General features: G+C 52.7%; 1 protein-coding gene across 2 annotated transcripts in view; it reads right to left on the bottom strand.

The window, feature by feature from the left end:
* AGBL5 (AGBL carboxypeptidase 5) overlaps positions 1–18739 on the bottom strand; it is a 195445-nt gene extending 176706 nt beyond the window's left edge. For both annotated transcript variants that reach the window (XM_088460553.1, XM_088460554.1), the window contains exons 1-3: positions 18642–18739; positions 9659–9710; positions 936–1196 (exon numbers count right to left, since the gene is read on the bottom strand). In XM_088460553.1, coding sequence (XP_088316679.1) covers positions 936–1156 — 221 coding nt within the window. In that variant the 5' untranslated portion in view covers positions 1157–1196; positions 9659–9710; positions 18642–18739. The remainder of the gene's footprint in view (positions 1–935; positions 1197–9658; positions 9711–18641) is intronic.
* Between the last annotated feature and the right edge of the window lie 6095 nt (positions 18740–24834).

The following is a 24834-nucleotide window of genomic DNA, read 5'->3' as shown; positions in this document are numbered from 1 at the left end:
TGTGAGAGGTTACTGCTAAACTCTCACATGTTCTACACTCTCACCCTATTACATTTGGCCCCAGATATTAAAGGCACTCTAGTAGAGCGAGAGTCACACATGAAATGAAGTCCTATGCAGCATGAGAGCAGGAAATAAAAGCAAGCTCTACAAAATTAGAGAAAAAAACACAGGCGTAACAAGAACACAGGGCCTGATTCAGCAAGGATCACAATTGCAAAGCTGCACGCAGGCTATAGATATATGATGTATGCCCGCAGGCTATAGCTATACCATGTATGCCCGCAGGCTATAGATATATGATGTATGCCCGCAGGCTATAGATATATGTATACACGCAGGCTATAGATATATGATGTATACACGAAGGCTATAGATATATGATGTATGCACGGGAGCTATAGATATATGATGTATGCACGCAGGGTATAGATATATGATGTATGCACGCAGACTATAGATCTATAATGTATACACGCAGGCTATACCTAGCCACCATTCTCACACTGCCAGAGGCGTCCATAGAGAACAGACCTGTCCTGGAGAACCAGCCACCATATCACACACTGCCAATGGCGTCCATAGAGAACAGACCTGTCCTGGAGATCCCAGCCACCATATCACACACTGCCAATGGCGTCCATAGAGAACAGACCTGTCCTGGAGATCCCAGCCACCATATCACACACTGCCAGAGGTGTCCATAGAGAACAGACCTGTCCTGGAGAACCAGCCACCATATCACACATTGCCAGAGGCGTCCATAGAGAACAGACCTGTCCTGGAGATCCCAGCCACCATATCACACACTGCCAGAGGTGTCCATAGAGAACAGACCTGTCCTGGAGAACCAGCCACCATATCACACACGTCTCTGGGAGCTGAGGGAGGACCTGTGCACAGCGCCGGGCCGCCTCCAGCGCCAAACCACCCACCTGTTTCCATTCTCATGCTCTGTCTCAGCACAGTCCAGCCTGGTCCAGACATTGAACTCGTAGTCTGGGATGGACGACGAGCTGCCAAATACATTGCCGATGCCACAGTTGCCGCTCTGCGTCTCCCCCTCACCATCTGACCTCTCCACCTGCTCCACCCGAGCCAAATTTCCAGAGTCGAACTTGGAGCTGAACAGTAACCCACCGCAGCGGATCTCCATCACCAGAAGACGGCGGTGAGAGGAATCATTCTCCGAAACGCTGCAGAGACAGACGGGGGAACAGTCAGACCATAAACACAATGGGGCCGATTCTGAGTCACATGCTTAAATGCGCGCACCAGCGTCTATTGGCGGTTCTATATATGGGAGCGCAGCCACTTTCGCTGACACTCCGATAATGCGCCCATGTCTGTGTGCACTACTAGCCACCACCCAGTCACGCCCATCCCATTTCAGACAAATTTGTGATACCATCTAACCGGATGGCATCAGCGTCTTTGTGTGTAGTCTCTGGCATATTGAATGCGGATTGTAGTGTGATATTACCGAGTGAATTCGCATTGCGAATTCAGGTAATATCACAGGGATTTACTATAAATCCCTTGCAGGGACAGAGCTTGCGATAAAGCACTGTCCCTGCGGATCCCATCCGCACTCTAGTTGCGGTGTATTCGGAAAAAATACCACGACTAAGAGCCCGCGCATGCGCCGACCCACCATCGCTGCTACCCCCCACCGACGCTAAGCCCCGCCCCCCGCGATCGCGGACCCCCGCGACCCCCCCTCCCTTCATTACACTTACCTGCATCCTCCTGGCCTCCGGTGATCTTCTCCGGGCTTCCCGATCAGGTGATCTCCCATACTGCACTGGGACCCAATCACCTGATGACCGGGCAGCAGGGCACTGTGGGAGACCAGCTGACTGGAGAGGAGCCATCCCGGTCCCTGGATTCGGGTAAGTAAAAAAAAAATGTTTAAATTTTTTTTTTTTTTTGCAGTAATCAGCTTGCGGTCTGTTTAGACCACACAGCCGATTACTGGTACCGGCTCCCGCCTCTGCTCTCCCCGTTAGAGCAGAGTGGGAGCCCGGTAACCGGGGGAGACCCTGGATAACGCCACCTCCAGGTAGCGTTATTATCACAGGGCTTCCCCCGGTATTTTTTTATAATTTATTTTTAGTAACTGTGGTCGGATCACATTTCCCATTACAATTATGGGAAATGCGATCAGGTTTACTAAATACTAGATACTTAGGGGTTGGAGTAGAATTTTACTAATTCTACTCCAATTGCCCTGTAATAACTACAGGTGATACTAAAATAATGTGAAAAGGGTGTGAAAGCACAAAACAGCCTTTTTCACTTTATTTTAGTAAAAATAATGTTAATAAATAGAGCCCTTTGTCACGCATGCGCAGTTGCATAGGATCGCTCGACTACGTAGACAGCTGTATTGCGAGCAGACGCCGTGCGGCTCAGAACAAGGCCCAATGAGAGAGCACTTAGTAACAGAATTTCCGCAACACCTTGTACCTGCAAGAAAACGCGGAGAGACAGCGCTGCCGGGAACGTCACAGACAGATCGCACACGCTTCACATGGGAGTCTGCAAGATACAGCTTGGTACACTCAGACAATGGGCCCCGGTCACCACGCATACCCCGTACTGTGTGAGGAAGACTCCCCCCTTCCTGGTCACCACACCTGCCGGGTGTCTAGCAAGCTAAAAAACAGGAGACTGAGCTCAGCGGACAGCCAGGGGGCGGGGCTAAGCTTTGTGTCATGAGCAGAAATTAAAAAAAAAACACATTGGGTTCCACTTTTGGCAGAAAAGACTTGGGCCCTCGCAAGAAGCGATCGCTCACTCTGAATGAGGGCGGGCATTCCTTGTTTTGAAGTGCTTAGCGAGCGGCCAGGAGGAAATCTTTAAAAAAAAACAGGGACGCCCCGATTCAGAGCGAGCGCTCTCAAAGAGCGTCCGGCTCTGAATCAGGCCCTGAGTTTGGGAACCTGTTATAGATAAACTGTTTTACTCCCTTGTATCATACATCCCTATTCTCCCAAAACATCTCAGAGCCTCCTAAAAATCACGTGGTGCTCCCGGGCCCCCTTGGAAGAGCGGGCAACGCTTGTGTCATCATGGCCACACCCTCTGCTTCACTATGCCAGTAATCTCGGCATTGTGAAGTGGTGGCGGGGCAAAAATGATGTGACCGCGTGGCTGCGCCGCTTGTAATGCTGGGTAATATCCCTAGCCACACACCACAGGGATATTACCCCCTCCCGGAGCCAAGCAGGTCTAGTATCACTACTTCTCACTGCAGAAGCTGCAGCCAGACTGAGTGGTGCAAACCATCGATGGTTCACCATAGATTGTTATTGCATCACCGATGGTGACAAGCGATGGAAAACCACAGATGGCCATCCCTATAACACAGAGAGACTACAAGACAGGTCTGAAGTTGCCAGTTGCATGGTTAGTGCAAGAAGGGAACAACTGCCGAACTTCATATTTTTTACTCCTGTTCTCAAAGGCTTCCCAATATTAAAGTTATACCAGAGAGAGAATATATGTAAGTGTAGAACATATTTTATGCACAAAAAAATTGAAACAACTTTTTTTTTAGATATTCAAGGTCAAATCATGTGACCTTGAAATGTAAAACTAGTTTTTTTATAAGAAAACTATTTACCCTGAGCTTCAAAATGAGACCAACATGAACGTTCTACCACAATGAGAAACAAAGTTATGATTGGTATTAGGTGACCTTACAGCATAAATGTTACATTTTGTGTCATGTATGCAGCCTTATAGCACGAGCACCGAGTATCACTGAGGACTACAATGTTACATATTATTAAAGTTACTTTATGCCGTCTATAATCCTACCAAATTTCATGGAAATCTGAGACGGTCGGGTTGGAAGCTGCGATAATTTGACACGGAATGACCCCCCCATCCCCGGTCACCACACATACACTGGAAGAGATGAGAATGACAGCCCCCCCCTCTTCCCCGGTCACCACACACACTGGAAGAGATGAGAATGACCCCCCCCTCATCCCCGGTCACCACACATACACTGGGAGAGATGAGAATGACCCCCCCCCCCCCTTCCCCGGTCACCACACATACACTGGGAGAGATGAGAATGACCCCCCCATCCCCGGTCACCACACATACACTGGGAGAGATGAGAATGACCCCCCCCATCCCCGGTCACCACACATACACTGGGAGAGAAGAGAATGACCCCCCCCCCTTCCCCGGTCACCACACATACACTGGGAGAGATGAGAATGACCCCCCACCCATCCCTAGTCACCACACATACACTGGGAGAGATGAGAATGACCCCCCACCCATCCCTAGTCACCACACATACACTGGGAGAGATGAGAATGACCCCCCCCATCCCCGGTCAACACACATACACTGGGAGATGAGAATGACCCCCCCCCCCATCCCCGGTCACCACACATACACTGGGAGAGATGAGAATGACCCCCCCCCCATCCCCGGTCACCACACATACACTGGGAGAGAAGAGAATGACCCCCCCCCCATCCCCGGTCACCACACATACACTGGGAGAGATGAGAATGACCCCCCCCCATCCCCGGTCACCACACATACACTGGGAGAGATGAGAATGACCCCCCCCCCTTCCCCCCATCCCTGGTCACCACACAAACACTGGGAGAGATGAGAATGACCCCCCCCATCCCCGGTCACCACACATACACTGGGAGAGATGAGAATGACCCCCCCCCCTTCCCCCCATCCCCGGTCACCACACATACACTGGGAGAGATGAGAATGACCCCCCCCTCTTCCCCGGTCACCACACATACACTGGGAGAGATGAGAATGACCCCCCCCCCTTCCCCGGTCACCACACATACACTGGGAGTGATGAGAATGACCCCCCATCCCCGGTCACCACACACACACTGGGAGAGATGAGAGTGACCCCCCCCCATCCCCGGTCACCACACATACACTGGGAGAGATGAGAATGACCCCCCCCATCCCCGGTCACCACATACACTGGGAGAGATGAGAATGACCCCCCCCCCCCTTCCCTGGACACCACACATACACTGGGAGAGATGAGAATGTCCCCCCCATCCCCGGTCACCACACATACACTGGGAGAGATGAGAATGACCCCCCCATCCCCGGTCACAACACATACACTGGAAGAGATGAGAATGACCCCCCATCCCCGGTCACAACACACACACTGGGAGAGATGAGAATGACCCCCCCCCCCCCCAATCCCCGGTCACCACACATACACTGGGAGAGATGAGAATGATCCCCCCATCCCCAGTCACCACACATACACTGGGAGAGATGAGAATGACCCCCCCCCCAATCCCCGGTCACCACACATACACTGGGAGAGATGAGAATGACCCCCCCTCCTCCCCGGTCACCACACATACACTGGGAGAGATGAGAATGACCCCCCCCTACCCCGGTCACCACCCATACACTGGGAGAGATGAGAATGACCCCCCCATCCCCGGTCACCACACATACACTGGGAGAGATGAGAATGACCACCACACATACACTGGGAGAGATGAGAATGACACCCCCCCTTCCCGGGTCACACACATACACTGGGAGACATGAGAATGACCCCCCCCATCCCCGGCCACCACACATACACTGGGAGAGATGAGAATGATCCCCCCCCCAGATCACCACACATACACTGGGAGAGATGAGAATGGCCCCCCCCCTTCCCCGGTCACCACACATACACTGGGAGAGATGAGAATGACCCCCCCCCTTCCCCGGTCACCACACATACACTGGGAGAGATGAGAATGACCCCCCCCCTTCCCCGGTCACCACACATACACTGGGAGAGATGAGAATGACCCCCCCCATCCCCGGTCACCACACATACACTGGGAGAGATGAGAATGACCCCCCCCCCATCCCCGGTCACCACACATACACTGGGAGAGATGAGAATGACCCCCCCCCATCCCCGGTCACCACACATACACTGAGAGAGATGAGAATGACCCCCCCCATCCCCGGTCACCACACATACACTGGGAGATATGAGAATGACCCCCCCCCCTTCCCCGGTCACCACACATACACTGGGAGAGATGAGAATGACCCCCCCATCCCCGGTCACCACACATACACTGGGAGAGATGAGAAAGACCCCCCCCCATCCCCGGTCACCACACATACACTGGGAGAGATGAGAATGACCCCCCCCCCTTCCCCGGTCACCACACATACACTGGGAGAGAGGAGAATGACCCCCCCCATCCCCGGTCACCACACATACACTGGGAGAGATGAGAATGTCCCCCCCCCCATCCCCGGTCACCACACATACACTGGGAGAGATGAGAATGACCCCCCATCCCCGGTCACCACACATACACTGGGAGAGATGAGAATGACCCCCCCCCCCTTCCCCGGTCACCACACATACACCGGGAGAGAGGAGAATGACCCCCCCCCCCCCTTCCCCGGTCACCACACATACACCGGGAGAGAGGAGAATGACCCCCCCCCCCATCCCCGGTCACCACACATACACTGGGAGAGATGAGAATGTCCCCCCCCCATCCCCGGTAACCACACATACACTGGGAGAGATGAGAATGACCCCCCCCCCCTCTTCCCCGGTCACCACACATACACTGGGAGAGATGAGGATGACCCCCCCCCCTCTTCCCCGGTCACCACACATACACTGGGAGAGATGAGAATGACCCCCCCCCCTTCCCCGGTCACCACACATACACTGGGAGAGATGAGAATGACCCCCCCCCCCATCCCTGGTCACCACATACACACTGGGAGAGATGAGAATGTCCCCCCCCCCATCCCCGGTCACCACACATACACTGGGAGAGATGAGAATGCCCCCCCCCCCATCCCCGGTCACCACACATACACTGGGAGAGATGAGAATGTTCCACAACTAATGGCAAACACCAGACTTTGGGCCTGATGCAGAGTTGGGAATAGAGTGAGAATTATCCCTTACCTGTGTACCTGGACAAACCATAGTGCAATGTAAGGGGTGTAAATACATACATTTATTTGCATGGAGGGTAAATACAGGCTGCTTTTGTATGTAGCTCACAAATACTGCACAGCTTTATTATTGAACAAAAAAAGAAATAACAGCGCAGAGGGACACCAATAAATCAATGTACTAATGAATCCACTATGTCAGAAAATAAAATAAATGTGTTTTAATAAATAGAAATATTAGTAATATACAATCTACAATATACAATCTACAGACAAATCATTGGCCAATGCAACATACATACAAATTCAATGTACTAAAAATAAAAAACAGTAATACTGTTGCAAACTATCACAAATGACTTAAACACCATGAGTAATTAATGTTCTCCTAACATGTGGGAATAAACCAAATGCACGGAGGGCCTGATTCAGATCCGGTCACAAGCGCTGAGCGCTCGCAACCGGGTCGATGGTGGCCCAGGGCGCATGCGCACGACGGCGCCGGCTCCGTCGTGCCCATGCACGAGACCCGGATAGCGACAGGCAATCCGTCGCTCCGAGTCTAGCACCAAAGGGGGCGTGCTGTCGATGTTGAGTGACAGCACGCCCCCTTTGGTGGGCGGGCCGGCTGCCCAAACGGAGGTGTTCCAGAGGGAACGCTTGCCGTTTGGGGTGGCCCCATTGACATCACGTGATGTCAATGGGAGAGATTTTGGCTCTGTTAGAGCCGAAATCTCTCTGGGGCTTGCGGCCACGAGACCCTACCACAAGGGTCTCGGCGCAAGCCCGATTTTCGCGATGGTCTTGACCATCGCGACCATCATCCTGGCCGCTCGCATTAGCTGTGGGTGGCAACCCACAGCAATGTGAGCGGACAGGAGGCCGCTCCATAAAAGAAAAAAAAAAAAAGGACGTCCTGATTCAGAGCGAGCGCTCTATCAGAGCGTCCGGCTCTGAATAAGGGCCAGAGTTCCAAAAACAAAGTCTTGTATCGTGTAATTCCTGGATGGATTTATTAGTGCAAATTATTCCACCTTTTATTCCTAATTATACAGCCACCCGTATATTCTGAAATGTCAGTCACTTGCTATAGATAACGGGCAGGGTATGTCATTCTTGTACCAGTTTTCCATATATTAAAATACCACATTGCGACTGTCCTGCCGGCTGGGACCTCTCACCTGTGCTTAGTCCCGGCTCATACCTCCCCGTGATGTGGGTTCAGGTAATGACCTGATGGTACCTTGAATGGACTGCAGCACTCTGTGGTAGATCTCAGGCTCCGTTAGTTCAATGACAGCAAATGCTCTCCACGCTGCGGCTTGGGTAACGTAACCAGCGTATGCCGCCCGACCAGGTGCCGGATAAGGCTCCAGTAAATAGCAGCACTCTGCAACAAATCCCGGCCTCCGTTAGTCGTTTACCGGCATATATACTCCACGTTGCGGCTCAGCTGTACGCCGCACGACCACCGCGGTGCCGGGAGTAACTGGACATGTAAAGGTCAGCGTGCTGGTATAATGACCAGAGGAAAATAATGGCTCTTCCTCTCTACTCACTCGGAGTTGGAGGTGGCGGCTGAATGATAAAACAAGTTGGAATTACTGGATGGTAAATCTCTCGCAATGGTGTGTAGGAGCCGCACTTTACACGTCAGTTTGGACACCTCCCTCCCAAATCTAAATCTCTCTGCACAGGTTACATCTACCCCCCCTGCAGTGCAGCCTGGGGTCACCAAGATGATCAGATGAGAGAGATCTCTCTCTGCGCCTGATTCAGACCCGCTCGCAAGCGGATCAATGGTGGGGTACTGCGCATGTGCAAGCCCCGGAGCGAGAGAGAAATTCTCTCGCTCCGGGACTCACTACAAAAGGGGCGGCTGTCGATCTTGATCGACAGCTCGCCCCGTTTTGTAGGCGGGGCGGGGGGGGTGGCTACACAAACAGAGGCATTCCCCAAGGAACGCCTGCTGTTTGTGGGAGGCACCACTGACATCACCAGTGATGTCAGTGGAGAGTTTCCTGCTCTGTTAGAGCAGGAAGCTCTCTGGGGCTTGCGACGGACGAGACCCTACCACAAGGGTCTCGTCGCAAGCCCCGAAGGTCGCGACCATCTGGTCCATCACCTGGCCGCCAGCAAAAGCTGTGGGTGGTCACCCACAGCTTAGCGAGCGGCCAGGAAGCCGCAACATAAAAAAAAAAAAAAATGCCCCGATTCAGAGCGAGCGCTCTTGAAGAGCGTCCGGCTCTGAATCAGGCCCTTTATTCCCAACTCTGAATCAGGCCCTCTATTCCCAACTCTGAATCAGGCCCTCTATTCCCAACTCTGAATCAGGCCCTTTATTCCCAACTCTGAATCAGGCCCTCTATTCCCAACTCTGAATCAGGCCCTCTATTCCCAACTCTGAATCAGGCCCTCTATTCCCAACTCTGAATCAGGCCCTCTATTCCCAACTCTGAATCAGGCCCTCTATTCCCAACTCTGAATCAGGCCCTCTATTCCCAACTCTGAATCAGGCCCTCTATTCCCAACTCTGAATCAGGCCCTATGTCTATTATAAACTGGTTGGAGTAGATTGCGGCGCCCTACTCATATAACCCCCAGATATACCAGGGAGCCGACACCCACAGGTAAATAAATAGGGTCAGCCCTGGGACTGAGTAATTATCTCACTGTAACTGTACCAGGCACAACTCACCATCACCGGGCCACGCAGGGGTACACCGGCCACATGTGTCATTGATGAGTATCTAAAGGGAACAGGAATACAGGATTATATGGCATAATAATGGCAGATATACCACTTATAGTGTGGTGAAAGCATTAGGGGGTTATTCTGACATCACACAGACAAAGCAACCCTGCGCCTTTTGGCGGTCCGCCGCCTGCGACTTTACATAAAAGTCACTACAAAGCCCATCCCTGGTGTACAGCCATGGCCAAAAGTTATGAGAATGACACAAGTATTGGCTTTCACAAAGTTTCCAGCTTCAGTGTTATTAGACCTATTTGCCAGATGTTACTATGGTATAGTAAAGTCAAATTATAAGAATTTCATAAGTGTCAGAGGCTTTTATTGACAGCACAGACGGTGTAGTGGCTAGCATTACTGCCTCACAGCACTGAGGTCATGGGTTCGATTCCCACTACTGCCCTAACTGTGTGGAGTTTGTATATGCTCTCTGTGCTTGCTTGGGTTTCCTCCCACACTCCAAAAAATACTGATAGGTTAATTAGCTCCCAACAAAAATGAACCCTAATGTGTGTGACCATGTGGCAGGGAATATAGATTGTAAGCTCCACTGGGGCAGGGCCTGATGTGTGTGCTATATAAATAGCTGGTAATAAATAAATTACATTAAGTTTATGCAGAGAGTGAATATTTGCAGTGTTGACCCTTCTTTTACAAAACCTCCGCAATTCGCCCCTGGCAGCTGTCACTCACCTTCTGGGCCACATACTGACTGATGGCCGCCCATTCTTACCTAATCAATGCTTGGAGTTCGTCAGAATTTGTGGGTTTGTTTGTCCATCCGCCTCTTGAGGAACGACCACAAGTTCTCAATGGGATTAAGGAATGGGGATTTTCCTGGCCATGGACCCAACAGTTTGTTGTTTTGTTCCCCGAGGCACTTAGTTATCACTTTTGCCTTAGGGCCAGGTGCTCCATCATGCTGGGAAAGGCATTGGGCCTGATTCAGAGCCGGACGCAATTAGCGCTCGCTCGTCCAGAAAATAGGGGTGGCTATTCAAATCAACCATTCGCTCTTTGCGGTCTGTTCACGCCTCTAGGTCTGAACGAGCGAACAAAACTTGCAGTCGTTTTTCTAAAAAAATACGCCCCCTGGCCGCTCGCATCCTACGTCATGTCCGCTATTTATTAGATTAATCGAGTACATCGACCAGCGTATGAACTGCTCGCTATTCTTGGGGTTGGTTTTTGCTACCACAATTTTGCGAGCAGTTCTGGCTATAAAATAACCCAGTGACGTGGTCAATGACGCTGCTGTTTTAATTATGCACACCCATAAAACGCCCGTTTTGACCTTTAAGCACGCCTGCGTTCTGATCTCCACTCCCCGTTTTCAAGCACCTTCCCCCGTTACCACCCACATATGCCTCATTCTGTCACTCAAATTATCAGGCATTCGCTATTTTGCGAGCACATGAATTTGGACCGCACTGACTGGTTCGCGCATGCGTATTATGATCCGTACGCATGCGCAGGTGGGCAAATATTGCTCGGAACGAACGAGCGGCCGCTTACGAGCGGCTCTGAATCAGGCCCATTGTTCCTCACCAAACTGTTCTTGGATGGTTGGGAGAAGTTGCTATTGGAGGAGGTTTTGGTACCATTCTTTATTCATGGCTGTGTTCTTAGGCAAAATTGTGAGTAAAACCACTCCCTTGGCTGAGAAGCAACCCCACACATGAATGGTCTCCGGATGCTTTACTGGTGAGGAACAATGTCTTTCCCAGCATGATGGAGCACCTTGCCATAAGGCAAAAGTGACAACTAAGTGGCTCGGGGAACAAAACATCGAAATTTTGGGTCCAAGGCCAGTAAAACTCCCCAGACGTTAATCCCATTCAGAATTTGTGATCAATCCTCAAGAGGCGGGTGGGCGTCCACATGTAGCGCCTATAGAAGTTGTAAATCTGATTGATGTGTCCTTATCCAAACTTGCACCAACCCTATGTCAGGTGCAATTTTTCTGTATAAGTATGCACCCTATGAGAGAGGCCGAGTGTCTGCAGGCTCTTTCACCCACATTCCAAACTAAGTGCATGCGCTAAGCCACCTCCCTGCCACCGCCCAGGAACGCCAAATACATTATCACTACACTACTCCCTGCGTGCGCTAAGCCACCTCCCTGCCACCACCCAGGAACACCAGGTACATTATCACTACACTACTCCCTGCGTGCGCTAAGCCACCTCCTGCCACCACCCTGGAACGCCAGATACATTATTACTACACTTCGCCCTGCGTGCGCTAAGCCAACCCCTGCCACCGCCCAGGAACGCCAGATACATTATTACTACACTTCGCCCTGCGTGCGCTAAGCCACCTCCTGCCACCGCCCAGGAACGCCAGATACATTATTACTACACTTCGCCCTGCGTGCGCTAAGCCACCTCCTGCCACCGCCCAGGAACGCCAGATATATTATCACTACACTACTCCCTGCGTGTGCTAAACCACCTCCTGCCACCACCCTGGAACGCCAGATACATTATCACTACACTTCGCCCTGCGTGCACAATGCCACCTCCCTGCCATCTCCAGAACTGCCAGATACATTATCACCACACTACTCCCTACGTGCGCTAAACCACCTCCTGCCACCGCCCAGGAACGCCAGATACATTATTACTACACTTCGCCCTGCGTGCGCTAAGCCACCTCCTGCCACCGCCCAGGAACGCCAAATACATTATCACTACACTTCGCCCTGCGTGCGCTAAGCCACCTCTCAGCCACCACCCAGGAACGCCATTGAGTCACTGGGGATGTGACATGTATGTAGTAACTGGGAATGTGATATATATTGTATGGAGCCTGCAGCCCCCGGGAAGGGACATGTATAGAGCCTGCAGCCCCCGGGAAGGGACATGTATGGAGCCTGCAGCCCCCGGGAAGGGACATGTATGGAGCCTGCAGCCCCCGGGAAGGGACATGTATGTAGAGTGCAGCCCCAGGGAAGGGACATGTATGTAGAGTGCAGCCCCCGGGAAGGGACATGTATGTAGAGTGCAGCCCCCGGGTAGGGACATGTATGTAGAGTGCAGCCCCCGGGTAGGGACATGTATGTAGAGTGCAGCCCCCGGGTAGGGACATGTATGTAGAGTGCAGCCCCCGGGTAGGGACATGTATGTAGAGTGCAGCCCCCCGGGAAGGGACATGTATGTAGCCTGCAGCCCCCCGGGAAGGGACATGTATGTAGCCTGCAGCCCCCGGGAAGGGACATGTATGTAGAGTGCAGCCCCCGGGAAGGGACATGTATGTAGAGTGCAGCCCCCGGGAAGGGACATGTATGTAGAGTGCAGCCCCCGGGAAGGGACATGTATGTAGAGTGCAGCCCCCGGGAAGGGACATGTATGTAGAGTGCAGCCCCCGGGAAGGAACATGTATGTAGAGTGCAGCCCCCGGGAAGGAACATGTATGTAGAGTGCAGCCCCCGGGAAGGAACATGTATGTAGAGTGCAGCCCCCGGGTAGGGAAATGTATGTAGAGTGCAGTCCCCGGGAAGGAACATGTATGTAGCCTGCAGCCCCCGGGAAGGAACATGTATGTAGCCTGCAGCCCCCGGGAAGGAACATGTATGTAGAGTTCAGCCCCCGGGAAGGAACATGTATGTAGAGTTCAGCCCCCGGGAAGGGACATGTATGTAGAGTGCAGCCCCCGGGTAGGGACATGTATGTAGAGTGCAGCCCCCGGGTAGGGACATGTATGTAGAGTGCAGCCCCCGGGTAGGGACATGTATGTAGAGTGCAGCCCCCCGGTAGGGACATGTATGTAGAGTGCAGCCCCCCGGTAGGGACATGTATGTAGAGTGCAGCCCCCCGGTAGGGACATGTATGTAGAGTGCAGCCCCCGGGTAGGGACATGTATGTAGAGTGCAGCCCCCGGGTAGGGACATGTATGTAGAGTGCAGCCCCCGGGAAGGGACATGTATGTAGAGTGCAGCCCCCGGGAAGGGACATGTATGTAGAGTGCAGCCCCCGGGAAGGGACATGTATGTAGAGTGCAGCCCCCGGGAAGGGACATGTATGTAGAGTGCAGCCCCCGGGAAGGGACATGTATGTAGAGTGCAGCCCCCGGGAAGGGACATGTATGTAGAGTGCAGCCCCCGGGAAGGGACATGTATGTAGAGTGCAGCCCCCGGGAAGGAACATGTATGTAGAGTGCAGCCCCCGGGAAGGAACATGTATGTAGCCTGCAGCCCCCCGGGAAGGAACATGTATGTAGAGTGCAGCCCCCGGGAAGGAACATGTATGTAGAGTGCAGCCCCCAGGTAGGGACATGTATGTAGAGTGCAGCCCCCAGGTAGGGACATGTATGTAGAGTGCAGCCCCCGGGAAGGGACATGTATGTAGCCTGCAGCCCCCGGGAAGGAACATGTATGTAGAGTGCAGCCCCCAGGTAGGGACATGTATGTAGAGTGCAGCCCCCGGGAAGGGACATATATGTAGAGTGCAGCCCCCGGGAAGGGACATGTATGTAGAGTGCAGCCCCCGGGTAGGGACATGTATGTAGAGTGCAGCCCCCGGGAAGGAACATGTATGTAGAGTGCAGCCCCCGGGAAGGAACATGTATGTAGAGTGCAGCCCCCGGGAAGGGACATGTATGTAGAGTGCAGCCCCCGGGAAGGGACATGTATGTAGAGTGCAGCCCCCGGGAAGGAACATGTATGTAGCCTGCAGCCCCCGGGAAGGGACATGTATGTAGAGTGCAGCCCCCAGGTAGGGACATGTATGTAGAGTGCAGCCCCCGGGTAGGGACATGTATGTAGAGTGCAGCCCCCGGTAGGGACATGTATGTAGAGTGCAGCCCCCGGGTAGGGACATGTATGTAGAGTGCAGCCCCCAGGTAGGGACATGTATGTAGAGTGCAGCCCCCAGGTAGGGACATGTATGTAGAGTGCAGCCCCCAGGTAGGGACATGTATGTAGAGTGCAGCCCCCGGGTAGGGACATGTATGTAGAGTGCAGCCCCCGGGAAGGGACATGTATGTAGAGTGCAACCCCCGGGAAGTGACATGTATGTAGAGTGCAGCCCCCGGGAAGGAACATGTATGTAGCCTGCAGCCCCCGGGAAGGAACATGTATGTAGAGTGCAGCCCCCAGGTAGGGACATGTATGTAGAGTGCAGCCCCCAGGTAGGGACATGTATGTAGAGTGCAGCCCCCGGGTAGGGACATGTATGTAGAGTGCAGCCCCCGGGAAGGGACATGTATGTAGAGTGCAGCCCCCGGGAAGGAACATGTATGTAGAGTGCAGCCCCAAGGTAGGGACATGTATGTAGAGTGCAGCCCCCAGGTAGGGACATGTATGTAGAGTGCAGCCCCCGGGTAGGGACATGTATGTAGAGTGCAGCCCCCGGGAAGGGACATGTATGTAGCCTGCAGCCCCCGGGAAGGAACATGTATGTAGAGTGCAGCCCCCAGGTAGGGACATGTATGTAGAGTGCAGCCCCCGGGTAGGGACATGTATGTAGAGTGCAGCCCCCGGGAAGGGACATGTATGTAGCCTGCAGGCCCCGGGAAGGAACATGTATGTAGAGTGCAGCCCCCAGGTAGGGACATGTATGTAGAGTGCAGCCCCCGGGTAGGGACATGTATGTAGAGTGCAGCCCCCGGGAAGGGACATGTATGTAGCCTGCAGCCCCCGGGAAGGAACATGTATGTAGAGTGCAGCCCCCAGGTAGGGACATGTATGTAGAGTGCAGCCCCCGGGAAGGGACATATATGTAGAGTGCAGCCCCCGGGAAGGGACATGTATGTAGAGTGCAGCCCCCGGGAAGGAACATGTATGTAGAGTGCAGCCCCCGGGAAGGGACATGTATGTAGAGTGCAGCCCCCGGGAAGTGACATGTATGTAGAGTGCAGCCCCCGGGAAGGAACATGTATGTAGCCTGCAGCCCCCGGGAAGGGACATGTATGTAGCCTGCAGCCCCCGGGAAGGAACATGTATGTAGAGTGCAGCCCCCAGGTAGGGACATGTATGTAGAGTGCAGCCCCCAGGTAGGGACATGTATGTAGAGTGCAGCCCCCGGGAAGGGACATGTATGTAGCCTGCAGCCCCCGGGAAGGGACATGTATGCAGAGTGCAGCCCCCGGGTAGGGACATGTATGTAGAGTGCAGCCCCCAGGTAGGGACATGTATGTAGAGTGCAGCCCCCAGGTAGGGACATGTATGTAGAGTGCAGCCCCCGGGTAGGGACATGTATGTAGAGTGCAGCCCCCGGGAAGGGACATGTATGTAGCCTGCAGCCCCCGGGAAGGAACATGTATGTAGAGTGCAGCCCCCAGGTAGGGACATGTATGTAGAGTGCAGCCCCCGGGTAGGGACATGTATGTAGAGTGCAGCCCCCGGGAAGGGACATGTATGTAGCCTGCAGCCCCCGGGAAGGAACATGTATGTAGAGTGCAGCCCCCAGGTAGGGACATGTATGTAGAGTGCAGCCCCCGGGAAGGGACATGTATGTAGAGTGCAGCCCCCGGGAAGGGACATGTATGTAGAGTGCAGCCCCCGGGTAGGGACATGTATGTAGAGTGCAGCCCCCGGGAAGGAACATGTATGTAGAGTGCAGCCCCCGGGAAGGAACATGTATGTAGAGTGCAGCCCCCGGGAAGGGACATGTATGTAGAGTGCAGCCCCCGGGAAGGGACATGTATGTAGAGTGCAGCCCCCGGGAAGGAACATGTATGTAGCCTGCAGCCCCCGGGAAGGGACATGTATGTAGCCTGCAGCCCCCGGGAAGGAACATGTATGTAGAGTGCAGCCCCCGGGAAGGGACATGTATGTAGCCTGCAGCCCCCGGGAAGGAACATGTATGTAGAGTGCAGCCCCCAGGTAGGGACATGTATGTAGAGTGCAGCCCCCGGGAAGGGACATATATGTAGAGTGCAGCCCCCGGGAAGGGACATGTATGTAGAGTGCAGCCCCCGGGTAGGGACATGTATGTAGAGTGCAGCCCCCGGGAAGGAACATGTATGTAGAGTGCAGCCCCCGGGAAGGGACATGTATGTAGAGTGCAGCCCCCGGGAAGTGACATGTATGTAGAGTGCAGCCCCCGGGAAGGAACATGTATGTAGCCTGCAGCCCCCGGGAAGGGACATGTATGTAGCCTGCAGCCCCCGGGAAGGAACATGTATGTAGAGTGCAGCCCCCAGGTAGGGACATGTATGTAGAGTGCAGCCCCCAGGTAGGGACATGTATGTAGAGTGCAGCCCCCGGGAAGGGACATGTATGTAGCCTGCAGCCCCCGGGAAGGGACATGTATGCAGAGTGCAGCCCCCGGGTAGGGACATGTATGTAGAGTGCAGCCCCCAGGTAGGGACATGTATGTAGAGTGCAGCCCCCAGGTAGGGACATGTATGTAGAGTGCAGCCCCCGGGTAGGGACATGTATGTAGAGTGCAGCCCCCGGGAAGGGACATGTATGTAGCCTGCAGCCCCCGGGAAGGAACATGTATGTAGAGTGCAGCCCCCAGGTAGGGACATGTATGTAGAGTGCAGCCCCCGGGTAGGGACATGTATGTAGAGTGCAGCCCCCGGGAAGGGACATGTATGTAGCCTGCAGCCCCCGGGAAGGAACATGTATGTAGAGTGCAGCCCCCAGGTAGGGACATGTATGTAGAGTGCAGCCCCCGGGAAGGGACATGTATGTAGAGTGCAGCCCCCGGGAAGGGACATGTATGTAGAGTGCAGCCCCCGGGTAGGGACATGTATGTAGAGTGCAGCCCCCGGGAAGGAACATGTATGTAGAGTGCAGCCCCCGGGAAGGAACATGTATGTAGAGTGCAGCCCCCGGGAAGGGACATGTATGTAGAGTGCAGCCCCCGGGAAGGGACATGTATGTAGAGTGCAGCCCCCGGGAAGGAACATGTATGTAGCCTGCAGCCCCCGGGAAGGGACATGTATGTAGCCTGCAGCCCCCGGGAAGGAACATGTATGTAGAGTGCAGCCCCCGGGTAGGGACATGTATGTAGAGTGCAGCCCCCGGGAAGGAACATGTATGTAGAGTGCAGCCCCCGGGAAGGAACATGTATGTAGAGTGCAGCCCCCGGGAAGGGACATGTATGTAGAGTGCAGCCCCCGGGAAGGAACATGTATGTAGCCTGCAGCCCCCGGGAAGGGACATGTATGTAGCCTGCAGCCCCCGGGAAGGAACATGTATGTAGAGTGCAGCCCCCGGGAAGGGACATGTATGTAGAGTGCAGCCCCCGGGTAGGGACATGTATGTAGAGTGCAGCCCCCGGGAAGGGACATGTATGTAGCCTGCAGCCCCCGGGAAGGAACATGTATGTAGAGTGCAGCCCCCAGGTAGGGACATGTATGTAGAGTGCAGCCCCCGGGAAGGGACATGTATGTAGAGTGCAGCCCCCGGGAAGGGACATGTATGTAGAGTGCAGCCCCCGGGTAGGGACATGTATGTAGAGTGCAGCCCCCGGGAAGGAACATGTATGTAGAGTGCAGCCCCCGGGAAGGAACATGTATGTAGAGTGCAGCCCCCGGGAAGGGACATGTATGTAGAGTGCAGCCCCCGGGAAGGGACATGTATGTAGAGTGCAGCCCCCGGGAAGGAACATGTATGTAGCCTGCAGCCCCCGGGAAGGGACATGTATGTAGCCTGCAGCCCCCGGGAAGGAACATGTATGTAGAGTGCAGCCCCCGGGTAGGGACATGTATGTAGAGTGCAGCCCCCGGGAAGGAACATGTATGTAGAGTGCAGCCCCCGGGAAGGAACATGTATGTAGAGTGCAGCCCCCGGGAAGGGACATGTATGTAGAGTGCAGCCCCCGGGAAGGAACATGTATGTAGCCTGCAGCCCCCGGGAAGGGACATGTATGTAGCCTGCAGCCCCCGGGTAGGGACATGTATGTAGAGTGCAGCCCCCGGGTAGGGACATGTATGTAGAGTGCAGCCCCCAGGTAGGGACATGTATGTATTATACCTGCGCGGTGTCTCCTCTCCGGATCTATCACAGCTGAGTCCTGTAACCCAAACAAACAAACCCCCCTCTCCCGTTCGCCTGACAGCACAGTAACAAGCCGCCACCTGATTGGTCCTCTCTAGAAGCAATAAGCGATCGGGCAGCTGATTAGCTCCCATGCCTGTCACGTGGACATTAAGCCACGCCCTGAGAGTCCGGTAGGTGAGACGTCACGTTTCCATGGGGATGGAGAGAGTGAGATAAGGAGCGATGTAAGGGGGCGGGGAAAGGGCGGAGTCAGTGCCTGTTCAATGGCCATATAGGAGGAGCCGCACAATAAGGGGCGGTGAGTGGGCGGATTCTGTGCAATGCTGAAAAGAGAAGGAGATGCTCGGTAGGGGGAGCAGAGTGGGCGGAGTCAGTTTACTACGCGCGGCTCTGTCTATAGAGAAAGAGATGGAGGGGCGGGGAGAGGGCGGAGTCAGTATTGCGCATGGCTCTGCCTATAGAGGAGGAGAAGCTGGGTATGGGGCGGGGAGAGGGCGGAGTCAGTGTATTGCGCATGGCTCAGCCAGTAGAGGAGGAGAAGCGCGGTAGGGGGCGGGGAGAGGGCGGAGTCAGTATTGCGCATGGCTCTACCTATAGAGGAGGAGAAGCTGGGTATGGGGCGGAGAGAGGGCGGAGTCAGTATTGCGCATGGCTCTGCCAGTAGAGGAGGAGAAGCATGGTAGTGGGCGGGTAGAGGGTGGAGGCAGTGTATTGCGCATGGCTCTGCCTATAGGAAAGGAGAAGCGCGGTAGGGGGTGGGGAGAGGGTGGAGGCAGTGTATTGCGCATGACTCTGCCTATAGAGGAGGAGAAGCGCAGTAGTGGGCGGGGAGAGGGTGGAGGCAGTGTATTGCGCATGGCTCTGCCTATAGAGGAGGAGAAGCGCGGTAGTGGGCGGGGAGAGGGTGGAGGCAGTGTATTGCGCATGGCTCTGCCTATAGAGGAGGAGAAGCGCGGTAGTGGGCGGGGAGAGGGTGGAGGCAGTGTATTGCGCATGGCTCAGCCAGTAGAGGAGGAGAAGCGCGGTAGGGGGCGGGGAGAGGGAGGAGGCAGTGTATTGCGCATGGCTCTGCCTATAGAAGAGGAGAAGCGCGGTAGTGGGCGGGGAGAGGGTGGAGGCAGTGTATTGCGCATGGCTCTGCCTATAGAAGAGGAGAAGCGCGGTAGTAAGCGGGGAGAGGGTGGAGGCAGTGTATTGCGTATGGCTCTGCCTATAGAGGAGGAGAAGCGCGGTAGTGGGCGGGGAGAGGGTGGAGGCAGTGTATTGCGCATGGCTCTGCCTTTAGAAGAGGAGAAGCGCAGTAGTGGGCAGGGAGATGATGTAGGCATTGCCATCTGAGCTGATGTCCCAGCCTGTAGGAGAGGAGCCATAGCTAGTAGCTGCCATTCCTGGAGGGCACAGTGCTCTGCTCCTGGTCTTCCCTTAGAAGCCCCATACACACTGTATTATGTGTATACGGAGCGATGTCGGCTGCGGTTGGCCCGGCTGGGGTTACGGCATCGGCATGTGCATACACACTTGCCGATGACGGCAGGGGGGGGTATGCTGCATTCGCCAGCATGGCATCGTTGATGCTTCCTTCGTCCATAAGTACATACACACTGGAGCCGTCGCGAACAAGGTTGTGCAGGGTACACCGTCTAATGTGTACCCAGCTTTAGAGGGAAGACCAGGAGCAGAGCACTGTGTCCCTCCTGGAATGGGTCATGCCAGACTTAGTGATGCAGGTGACCGCGCTCTGTCAGTGATCCAGCTCTGCTCTGCGCCCTGTCAGTGATCCAGGTGACTCTGCTCTGCGCCCTCTCAGTGACCCAGCTCTGCTCTGCGCTCTGTCAGTGACCCAGCTCTGCTCTGCGTCCTGTCAGTGATCCAGGTGACTCTGCTCTGCGCCCTATCAGTGACCCAGCTCTGCTCTGCGCTCTGTCAGTGACCCAGCTCTGCTCTGCATCCTGTCAGTGACCCAGCTCTGCGTCTTGTCAGTGATCCAGGTGACTCTGCTCTGCACCCTGTCAGTGATCCAGGTGACTCTGCTCTGCGCCTTGTCAGTGACCCAGCTCTGCTCTGCGCTCTGTCAGTGACCCAGCTCTGTTCTGCGTCCTGTCAGTGATCCAGGTGACTCTGCTCTGCACCCTCTCAGTGATCCAGGTGACTCTGCTCTGCACCCTCTCAGTGATCCAGGTGACTCTGCACTGCACCCTGTCAGTGATCCAGGTGACTCTGCTCTGCGCCCTGTCAGTGATCATTGTGACTCTGCTCTGCGCCCTGTCAGTGATCCAGGTGACTCTGCTCTGCGCCCTGTCATATCCCTTTCACACTACAAGCTATAACGCAGGTTATTGCACACAACCGTGCAGCAATCTGGGTTATTGTGCAGCGTGAGAGGGCCAGGTTCATATAACCCAGGTCGAGTGACCCGGCATTTCAACTCTGGTAATGAGATGGGTTGAACACGGGTTCAACCATGTTCAACCCAGCTTGCGATGCAGTGTGAATGGGTAACCCGAGTCGATGCGACCCAGGTACTGTTCCCAGTACAGGGAGAGCCAGCGCTTAGAGATGATCTCATCTTCAAGCGTCAGCTCAGCAAGTGAATGCGGTGACGGGTCGGGCCGCCAGTCTGAAAGGGTTCTCAGCCGGGTTGCACCCGGGATGGACTTGTGAACAAAATCTCAGGTGCAACCCGGCATTGCCATGTGTAAGGGGTATCAGAGACCCAGGTGACCTCGCTCTGCAACCTGTCAATGAAACATGTGAGGTAGCTCTGTGCCCTGATTATGATACAGGTGACTCCACTCTACACCCAGTCAGTAGGACAGAGCAAGTGCCCTGGATGCCGGGGTGGCAATGGTGTTTGTCAGAGGTTTGCACTCAGGATCGGACCTGGCCCACATAATCCCGGTGTCCCACATACTACTAGTCACTGTCAGAAGCCCCACCCACCGGATCCCACAATCCTTTTATCCTCACATTCCAGAGCAATCACCCCCATGTAGTGCAGCTGTCACGGCTACAGACACTTGAGACTCCTGGGAAGAGTCAAGCTTACCACGTAGTATGAACTGAGGTGGTTTTAGGAATGACCTTTTCAGAATATCACTAGCACGAAATAAAAGTAAATAGAATTTATTCAAGAACAAATACTGTATGGCAAAGTTCCACATTAATCTCAATAACACAAAGTTCATGACATGCACTAACAGGTGCAGGGGTATGCCCCTGTGAGAAACAAAGTTTGAAGTACACACTGAACTGGTGGGTGAAACCCCGAGTCCAACACGAGGCTAGGTCCAAATCCGGACCAGGATTGAGCCCTGCGATGTGATGGGGTTCCGATGAGGATAGACTGTAACGGTGCAGTTAACAACTGTAGAGGAAGTAACCCCAGTGTCCGTATGAGTCAATTATAACAAGTAAACCAAATAGTGTAGTGTAGAATGGAATAGCAGTAATAGAGGAGGATAACAACGGAAAGACAATGGCAATGCTGAGCTCTGTAGTGCAGCTGATAACCTGTATCAGAACTTGAACTGGAACACGAGCAGGAATGTAGCACGGTCCACAGCATACACCAGGCACAGCGAAGATCTGGCAGAAGTCCAAGGAAGACCTGAAAGTAACGTTGCACAGACAATGAGGCATGGTTAGTAACAAGCTTTATACTAGAGGTCTGTGATCCATAGGAAGTTCAGAACATGTGACCCAAATAGAATCAGGTTTGGAATAATAAGCAATCAAGGAATCCAACCTGACGACACCTAAGAAATAGATGATCACTTGAACTCTCTGCACACTGCATGTGATGATCTCCAGTAACCAGGATAGATCCTCCAATGACCACAATGGAACTTCGACAAGTGTAGTTTATCTTTATGTACTGAAATAATCGCAGTCCTGACAGTACCCCCTGTTTTGGGTGGTCTCCGAACACCCACCAGGCTTTAAAGGGAATTTAGCATGAAAATGACGTATCAACTTAGGAGCATGGACATCAGAGTGTTTAATCCAAGATCTCTCCTCCGGACTGTAACCCTTCCAGTCTACAAGGTATTGTAATTGATTTTGATGCTTCCGTGAATCCAGAAATTTATCATTCTCAAACTCCACACCTCGAGCAGTTGTTATGGTAGGTACTTTAGGCAAGCTGTCATGAAATCGATTAAGAATCAATGGTCTAAGCAAGGAGACATGAAAGGAGTTAGGTACACACATAGTTGGAGGTAACTGTAACTTACATGCCACTGGGTTGATAATTTTTATAATACGAAAAGGACCAATATAACGGGGAGCAAACTTCATAGTAGATACTTTAAGTCGAAGATTTCTATTAGACAACCAGACACAATCCTCAACAGAGTATTTAGGAACAGCCGAACGTTTTCTATCAGCAAATACCTTATAATTATGAGAGGCTTTCCTAAGACACTTATGTATCTGTCTCCAAATTCCAGAAAAATATTGGAGGGTAGCTCTGGCTGCTGGAACATCCACTGTAGGAATTGATTGAAGCTCAGGAACTCGAGGATGACGACCATAATTAGCAAAAAAAGGACACCTGTCGCAGATGAATAATGAAAGTTACGAGCACACTCAGCCCAAGGCAATAAATCCATCCAATCATCTTGAGAAGAAGATATATACAAGCTCAAGAAGGTCTCCAACTCCTGGTTCACTCTTTCAGTTTGTCCATTTGACTGAGGGTGATATGTGGAAGAAAACTGTAATTTAATTTGCAATGATGAATATAAAGCCCTCCAAAACCGAGCAACAAACTGGACACTCCGATCAGACACTATCTCAGAAGGAAGTCCATGAAGATGAAATATCTCTTTGATAAATATTTGTGCAAATTTGGGGGCTGATGGAATTCGAGCCAAATGACAAAAATTAGCCATCTTGGTAAAACGATCCACCACTACCCAAATAACTGTACACCCCCTAGACTCAGGAAGATCTGTAATAAAATCCATGGAAAGATCGGTCCATGGTTGGGTGGGAACGGGTAGTGGATGGAGAGGACCAACTGTAGACTGCCGGGAGGACTTATGTTGTATACACTTAGAACAAGAACGTATAAACTCTTGGACATCTTTTTTCATGGAAGACCACCATAGGAACGTTGCAAAAATGAGTACATTTTATGAACCCCTGGATGTCCAGAGAAATGAGAATTATGAGCCCAGGAAAGAAGTTTACCTTGTAACTCTGGTGCTACAAATAACTTCCTAGGAGGAGGATCAGGAGAGATGGAAATTGAAGAAAAAGCCAGAGGGTTTATTATAGGGTACCTTTGATCCTCATTTTGTTCTTTCTCTTCCAACATTGAGCATGAAAGTGCATCTGCCTTTTTATTCAATGAACCTGGACGATACCTGAGGACAAAATCAAAATGAGAAAAAAAGAGTGCCCAACGAGCTTGTCGTGGGTTCAGACAATGGGAAGTCTTCAAATACAACAAATTGTTATGGTCTGTAAAAATAGTTATAGGATGTTTTGCGCCTTCTAATAAATATCTCCATTCCTCCAAAGCTAAATTAATAGCTAACAAATCTTGGTCCCCGATGGAGTAATTACTCTCAGCACTAGAAAACTTGTGAAAAGAATCCACAAGATACTGTTCTCCCATCTGCAGCCACTTGAGACAAAATAGCCCCAACTCCATAAATGGAGGCATCCACTTCTAGCATAAATGGCTTCTCAACATCAGGTTGAACTAGAATGGGGGCCACGGAAAATGCATCTTTGTGCGTCTGAAATCTATCCAATGCCTCTGGGGACCACACTTTGGGATTAGCCCCTTTTTTGTCATAGCAGTAATTGGGGCTACAATCGTTGAAAACGCTTTGATAAACTTTCTGTAATAATTGGCAAAGCTTAAAAATCTCTGAATAGACTTTAATGAAGTGTGCAAAACCCAATCTTGAATAGCCGTTAACTTCTCAGGGTCCATCTGAAGTTCAGAATCGGAAATGTTATACCCTAAAAAGGGTATCACTTGGACTTCAAAAACACACTTGGAGATCTTACCATGAAGCTAATTAGCTTGAAGACGAGTTAATACCTCTTTAACATGGGTACAATGATCAGAAAGATTCCTGGAAAAAAATCAAAATATCATCAAGATAAACAATAACAAACTGATAAAGTATATCTCGGAAAATTTCATTCA

The sequence above is a fragment of the Taudactylus pleione genome, unplaced genomic scaffold (assembly GCF_031769625.1).
Source record: "Taudactylus pleione unplaced genomic scaffold, aTauple2 ptg000050l, whole genome shotgun sequence".
Lineage (NCBI taxonomy): Eukaryota > Metazoa > Chordata > Amphibia > Anura > Myobatrachidae > Taudactylus > Taudactylus pleione.
Note: the sequence above shows the minus strand (reverse complement) of the source record. Positions and strands in the feature narration are given on the sequence as shown.